The 7,938-nt window shown below is 34.8% G+C and overlaps 1 protein-coding gene across 1 annotated transcript; it reads right to left on the bottom strand.

Annotated features, from left to right (window-relative positions):
- Positions 1-212: 212 nt before the first annotated feature.
- On the bottom strand, positions 213-3,163 carry LOC149540370 (Protein kinase superfamily protein). Its single transcript, XM_089801463.1, has 2 exons — positions 2,977-3,163; positions 213-1,606 (listed from the first exon to the last, which is right to left on the bottom strand). Exon 2 carries the CDS (start codon positions 1,395-1,397, stop codon positions 522-524), a length of 876 nt encoding a protein of 291 aa, XP_089657589.1. The 5' UTR covers positions 1,398-1,606; positions 2,977-3,163; the 3' UTR covers positions 213-521.
- Positions 3,164-7,938: the final 4,775 nt, after the last annotated feature.

Genomic DNA, 7,938 nt, shown 5'->3' with positions numbered 1-7,938 from the left:
CACCTTTGAGCAGAGCACTAACTTTAGACAGACAGGACAGAGATGCATGAAACACAGAAAACAGAAAGAGCAGAGATCAAAATGTCACAGTGGAAAGCAATTTGAGACCATTACATAGAAATTTAATCTAAAAGTGACATAGCACCAATTTCAACAAGTAAATGCGGAACATCTCCACAAGCTGTGGAAAAGATTTTGACACGCACACAACAAAACCAGTGACATGCTAATCAAACATGTCAAACATTCTTTATTGCGGAATTACTGACAAAAGAATAATTCGCAAAATATTCGAGTCACCTTCCGGAGACTGCATAAATGGCTGTAAAAATTGTTACAAACTATAGCTCTACCTATTACAACATGTGCCCATTTATCATCATCATCATCTTCAACAGGTGTGTCCTCTACACAACCCCTTGATTACCAAGAATTAGGAAAATAATCAGAGCCTTTGAAAACAAATACACAATCTTCACCTTTCTACCACAATCCATATAAATGGTGGAACAAGAATGTAGTTAAGCTACGGAGCTTTCCTGCACTTCCCTCAGGAATAGATCGTTCAGAAGCTCTGCAGCAGAAGGCCTCACGGATACTTTCGCCAAGCATATGTTAATGAAACGCCTCACTTCTGGATCAGTAACCTTTTCCAGGGCAGCAGGCATTATACCCGAAGTCACCTTCTTATAGATTTGAGCAATATTGAAGCACTCACTATATGGAATTTCGAAGGTGATCATCTCCAACATGCACATGCCGAAGGAATAGATATCAGCAAGCTCATTGTAATCCTCCTCGTACAGTTCAGGAGCCATGAATTCAGGAGTACCGATCACGGTATGGGCAGCTCGATCGCTTCCAACGGTGCCCGCAAGACCCAGATCTCCAATCTTCAGAGTGCCGCTATTGCCATTCACAAAAATGTTACTGCAATTCAAATCCCTATGAATGATGCAAGGTTCTTGACTGTGTAAGTAATGCAAACCCTTGAGAATTTGCCTTGCCCAGCTCTTCACAGCTTTCATGGAAACATGCCTATGCTTCTGCCGGTACTGTCTCAGGGTCCCTGAAGTGCAAACCTCGGTGATGAAATTCATATGCCCGGCCCTCTCATCCAGCCATGCATTGTAGAAAGTTATGATGTTCTTGTTGTTCAGGGCTTTCAGAAGCCGGACTTCAGAAAAGATTCTGTTGATTGAATCATCATCGAGGGATTTCAGTGAGACCTTGTTCCATGCAACCTCAATGCCATCTTCCTCATCGAAAGCTCTGTATACGATCTTCATTGCACCACGGCCTAGAACCTCATCATAACGGCCATATCTTCTGGTTGGATCCATTTCCACAAAGGGCTCCATGTCCTTGTCACCGCCATAGTATTCTACCGTCGGCATTTCTTTTGTTGAAAAAGATGAGAAAACCTCTTCGCCCTTGAGATAGCACCCTGGGTCCTATGATCTAGGGCACAAATTTTGTAAATACTAAAGGAATGAATAAAAACGGAATTCTTCCCTGAATTCAGAAGATGAGCAAATAGCAAAGACAGGAGGTTTTGCTTTCTTGGGGGTTACTGAAGATACGAACAACATTTTGACTCCTGTAGCTGCAGATAAGAGCACAAACATATCAGGAAAAGAAGGACATGAGATCATAATTTAGAAACCAAGACCATGAACTGATGTTAAGCTGAAAAAATTTCCTTAAAGATCGAGTTCAAACTATTCTAATACCATGTGCAATTTCATGCCCCTGGCTGATCATTAAAAGCCATCAAAATTATGCAGATTTCGATAAAATTTGACAATTAAGTGCAGATGCAGCAATTGCCTTGTTCAAACTACTCTAATACCATGTGCAATTTTATGCCCCTGTCTGATCATTAAAAGCCATCAAAATTGTGCAGATTTCGATAAAATTTGACGATTATAAGTGCAGGTGCAGCAATGCCTTCACCGAAAAAGTTAAAGGAAAATGTTTGATGTTCCAGTAATTTAATGGCAAACCACTTACACAACAAAGTAATAGGTATTCAATTCAATCTAGAACAAAAAAAATCAGTAATAAATTCCAGAAACAGATCTGTACATTTTGTTAAAAACCACCGTATAGCACCGTTCGCCAATTCAACCCCAAACTTAAATCACAAAAACACCCCCATGATGCAAATCTTACTAAATATGAAAAATAATAACAAGCGAAATCTAGGACAAATACCTAACAATTCAATTTAACGATAGGAATACACAAAAATAAATCCTCAAAGAATTCACACGCAAAAATATTTTACGATAACAGAGATTCAATGTATGTGATGAAGCCGAACCCTAGCTTAATTTTGAAAAAATCATATTGCAAACCAAAACAAATTCCAAGAGCAGAAGCAATACATTTCAAAATACTGTTACACTAAAATAGATCCACAACCTAGTGTTCCTCATTGACAACAATTTAAACCTATTAACAGAATTGGACAATTTAAACCTAAATATTTATTAACAGAATTGTACAATTTTAACCTAAATATTTATTAACAGGATTTTCGGCAACTACTGCGGATAATTGAATGAAAAATAAATTCAACAAGTTCCCCACAATCACTGCGTAAAAACTCATCCAAAACAAAATGCCCGAGCCATAATTCCAAAAAAAACTCATCGACCTTAATTATAATTTCAAATCAAAGTAAATATCAAAAACTTCTGCCGAGGGTTAAGAAAGTCCTATTCTAAAATCTGAATTCATTATTAGCATGCAAAAGAAAACACAAACATTCTCGAATCCGGTTCCTGATGAAACTAAAAAGTATAACATTTCATACAGAAAACTCAATCAGGATCTAATTCAATCCACAAACATCTCAAATTAATAACCCAAACATCGATCCAGAAAAAATAAATCAGAAAGAAAACTATATACAATAAAACCACAAAAAAGAGAGACTAATCAGCTGAAAGAATTAACAAATTCCCCTACCCGTTCCGTTGGAGACGACTTTCTAGAAAGCTCAAGCTGAAATCTTTTCGCAGCAGAGTAACACAAGAACATAAATGGTGCAGAAAGAAGGAAAATGGATCAGGTTAGGGCATTATATAGAACAGAACGGACGCGTCCTAGGGCATGGACTAGTTCCAATTAACCACGGTTAACTTAACTTCAGATTGACCCGTTTAAGCGGTCGAAAAGGATTAAAATAATATGGCCAGCTGAATCCAACGGCCACCGTTGAATCCAATGTTATCGAGAATTGTCGCTAGCTGTTGGATTCTCTGCCTTTGTAAATTGTAATTTACCAGTTCAAAACGTGTTATCTTATTAATAGGATAAGCTCGTTTAATTACAACCCATTGTATTCTTTATTTTATTGGTTTTTTAATTATAATTTTTTTGTAAACCAACATGCGAAGTTTACTTATTTATTTATTTAATTATTATTGGATCCGTTGCATGGAAAGTGTCAACTATCATTAGCCGTTTGTTAAGTGCTAATTATGGCGCAATGTGGTAATTTGGAATATTCTTTGGCAAGGAACAACAAGTCAAAAAGGAATTTTAGTTTTTTAATTGGAGAGGGTTTTAAAATAATTTTCTTAGTATAATGAATATTAATAGAATTATAGTCAAAAGGAATATTTCCATAACATGCTGCAATCATTGTAATCCTTCTTGACCAGGTTTTAAAATTCTTTTCCCTTTTGTTGCATGTTTTTAAATTCTATTCTAAGTATATTGTTGAAAGATTAGGTTTAAGAATGTATAGTTATTTAATTATGGAAATTGTGTATTTATGTTTTGGATTTATTATTTTGTAGGAATGTTTAATTTTTATTAATAATAATTAGTAGAAATATTAATAGAACTATAGTCAAAAAGAATATTTCCATAACATACTGCAATCATTGTAGTCCTTCTTAACCAGGGTTTTAAATTCTTTTCTCTTATGTTGCATGTTTTTAAATTCTATTCTAAGTTTATTGTTGAAAGATTAGATTTAAGAATGTATAGTTATTTAATTATGGAAATTGTGTAATTATGTTTTGGATTGATTAGTAGTTTAGTTTCCTCATAGGACATAGTTTCTTTTTAAGCCCTGAAGATGAATAATAAGGCTCAAATAAGTCAACGATTAAGTTAATCAAGGTACATATAATTGATATTGGGACCAAATTGAGATGAACCAAAAGTCTTTATGTAAAGTCATGTATGGTGTTACATATGAAAAATCAAACAATTAAATTTAAAAGCATATTTTTTGCTTTATTATTGTGAATTATAGACTATTATGTCTTTTGTGATTTTTGAGATGACATATTTTGTACAAACTTGATAACTAACTTTATTCTAGCATGTCTCGTCTCCATCATTATTCCTCTCTAGGTTTTGGATTTGTGATCTACTCATTCACCACTTTGGTCCATATCCTAAGATGTGGAATTGATCTTAGATTATTTCCACGAACATGAATTTGAACCTTTAATCTTTAAATTTTATTTTATGTATTTATTTGGGTTCAAGTTTTTCTTCATTACCGGACATTATGAGTTAACTAAAACACTTTTTGGTTCATATTTTGCACATACACTTCTAAGATAGCATATTTTGTACAGAAGTTGGTATTTATTCTAGCATATCTCAATCATCACTCATCTCTAGGATTTAGATTTCTAAGCTAGTGATTTATTGGTTTAGTTCAAATCCAAAAATGTGGAGTCGATGTAAAATGTTTCCATGGACATGAGTTTGAAGCTTGAAAATTTAAATCTAGATTTTTAAATTTGGGTTCATGTTTCTCTTCATTGCTATGCATTATGAGTTAGTAGGCTACGTGGGCCTAACCTTGGAGGAAACTCCATTGTAAAGGGTACTTGAGTTGGAGTAGTAAGTTAGGATGGCCAACCTCACCGGAAGGCTTAGTGCCTCACCTATGTGTAGTGAGTGCTAAGTGTTTCATTCATTCTAATGGTAGATGAGTTCTCGTGAGCCACTATTCATGAAACATGGGTCATTTATTTTGATCCAAACAATACACAATTGAATCCTAACATGAATACCACAATTTAACTGTCATGTCCCCTTTTCAAATAATTAAAAAATAATAATCTTTTCTAAGGCAGGCAGGCCCAAGAAAGTGAAGTTTCGGAAAAAGGGGGTTAATCTTTGGAAATCGTTGGACTAATAAATGAAAATTATTATTAAAATATGTTTCATTAACCTCTCTTGGACGTGAGTTACAGTTATGCCCTCTTTTAAGGGGTTTGGAGGCATTTTGGGCAGATTCCAGAACTTGATTTTTGCTCATTCTTTGTTATTCTTCAGAGGCTGCCAAACCTGTGGAGAAGGAGACCCAAGAACGGGAGTTTGCAGGTTTCCAGGGAGACCCAAGAACGGGAGTTTGCAGGTTTCCAGGAAGGCTAAGGATGAGAGTTTGAAGCCATTCCATGTGCATGCTCATACAGAGTTTGCCTTTGTGTTGAACAGTGCAGATTTGTGGGTTTTCGGGTGTATTTTTTGTATGAGTTTGGTATTTTCAGTTGAGTATTTCATATCAGTTTGGGTTGCTGCTGTATTTCAGAATTTACGGTTTTAAAATAGAGCTGAATATATGTATTGGGACGTGATTAAACTTCTGAGATAGATTATTAGTGTTTTTGTGGTGTTTTCGGGCATTTTTGTGTTAATTTCGGGAGCCCGACGAGCATAGTTTTTGTCCTACATTTGAGAACTGTTGTGTAAAGGATATACAGATCTGAAAATGTCATTTTGTAGGCTGTTATGCTGCTGAAATTTCTTTAAAAATGTCCACTTTCAGATTTATTAATAATAGGTGAAGCTGTGAAGCTTTTGGCACAATTTCTGGCATACCCGATTTGGGGTTTCTTGAGAAATTTGGTGGATCTTTGTGATATTAGTTGTTTGATCTTGAAAATCTGATTAGAGATTGGAAATATCATATAAAATCAGAAAAGGGACATTTCATTAACTTATTATGGAAAATATGTCCTACTTGTAAATTGATGAGCTAAAGATAACTAAAATGAATGGTTCATAAGACACAACACTTGCTCAAGGTATTCCAAATGGGGTAAAAAGTTGAGTATGGTCAACCTTGTGGGAAATTCCATGACTAATTGGGCTTGAGTTGGACTAGTAGTACGATGGATGACCTCTTGGGAAGTTTGAATGCTTCACCTTATTGAGCACTAGCTAGATACAATGAGTACTAAGTATCTCATTTATTCTCATGAGAGATTATTTCTTTGTTGGAAATATTCAAGACTATGCTAGGTTATTGAGAGGGGAGGGGTGAATCAGTAACCTTTAAAACTTTATCAAATTCAGATCTTAATTGCAATAACCCAATAACCATTTAATTCATTAAATCATATCTAATTGCATGCGTGAGAAACTGAAAACATAAACATTCATGGCACATGAACACAATAATTTGGTGACCTAGAAACCTTCCAAATAGAAAGTAAAACTGGGGTGGGGATGATACCCACAAAAATTCAATACTACAACTTAAAGTTGGTTTGTTAAGGTTTAAAATGATCACTTCTGATGATCTACCCTATTAGGAGCAAGTAAGACTGCTAGGTCCACCTTGTTAGAGGATTTACAAACATACAATGAAGTATGCACTTGGTAAAGAGATTTCACAAAAGACTGTTAAGTCTACCTTGTTAGAGGATTTTGGACTAATTCATTTGTAAGAATGAAACAGTAGATCTCTGACTTACAACTAATTTGCTGATAGAGATTCTTTGAAGTACTAATCACCTTTATGTGATAGATATGACTCTGGTGCTCCTTTCTGATATGACCTTACAATACACTTGCTGTTGATTCTCATTCACATGCTTCTTACCTAATCTTCATACTTGCTTGCATACATACATCTATCTGTTCATCTGTGTTTCTCTATATGGATGTGATACAATACATTACATATATATATATATATATCCAATTTACAAAATTACAAAGTCAACCTATATACAAGTTAACACCAATATTACAAAGTCAGCTCAAATGAAGACACTCAGGTTCTAAAGATTGACTTGGTGAAGTTCTGATACATGACATCCACTATCATTACTCGACATTGTCATGCATTTGGTAGAAGTGAAATTTTGGTCTATACTAATCATCTTAGAGTAGTCTTGAACTCAGTCTACACTGGCAACTCAGCAGATATTGTGCAACTTGGTAGAAACTGAATTCCACATTTACCATACTTGAACTTGGTAAACACTAATCATCTCATCACTCGGTTTATATTGACTTAACTTCACATGAATTGATGTCTTGGTAGAAACTACGAAGCTTGGTAACCACTGAACTACTTGGTAAGAATTGTAAGACTTCACACTGCCTAAATTTACTTGGTAACCACTGGAATGCTTGGTAGGAACTGTGAAGCTTGGTGGCTACTGAATTACATGACAAACACTATAGACTGTTCAATGAGCTTAGTAGGCATACAAAATCTGAATAAGTGTTGTCATTAATAATGAACTTGACTTAATGTCAACAATCTCCCCCTTTGGCATTACCGAGAAAAATACTTATCAGCCAAAACTTATATACATTATCGTGTGATACTGGCTCAGTACTGGAATACTTTTTTTGAGAATTTTCAAAACTTGTCTTTGTAAATATATACTTTCCTTTCCTTTTCTTTGCATGATTCTCCCACATACAATGTACATACTACATGTTTTTTTTTCATATATACATATAGACTCACATAGATATATTCTGTTTCTCCCCCTTTTTGACAATAATGCCAAAGATTTATTCAAAACTTATTTACACAGAGACACCAGTGTAAGAGAGAAACTCAAAATGTACCTTAAGTATGAGTGCTAACGTCTTATCCCAATTTTCTTGCAAAACTTTGCACATTTCTAGAGCAACTTGCACTTTTGTAGAGAG

This window comes from Cupressus sempervirens, chromosome 9, assembly GCF_028749045.1.
Source record: "Cupressus sempervirens isolate cs-2001-9-10 chromosome 9, ASM2874904v1, whole genome shotgun sequence".
Lineage (NCBI taxonomy): Eukaryota > Viridiplantae > Streptophyta > Pinopsida > Cupressales > Cupressaceae > Cupressus > Cupressus sempervirens.
This window is presented reverse-complemented; position numbering and strand designations above follow the sequence as displayed.

What these genes read in the sequence shown, in the direction of transcription:
- LOC149540370 (XM_089801463.1), bottom strand. Translation starts at nt 1,397, where the DNA reads ATGCCGACGGTAGAATACTATGGCGGTGACAAGGACATGGAGCCCTTT.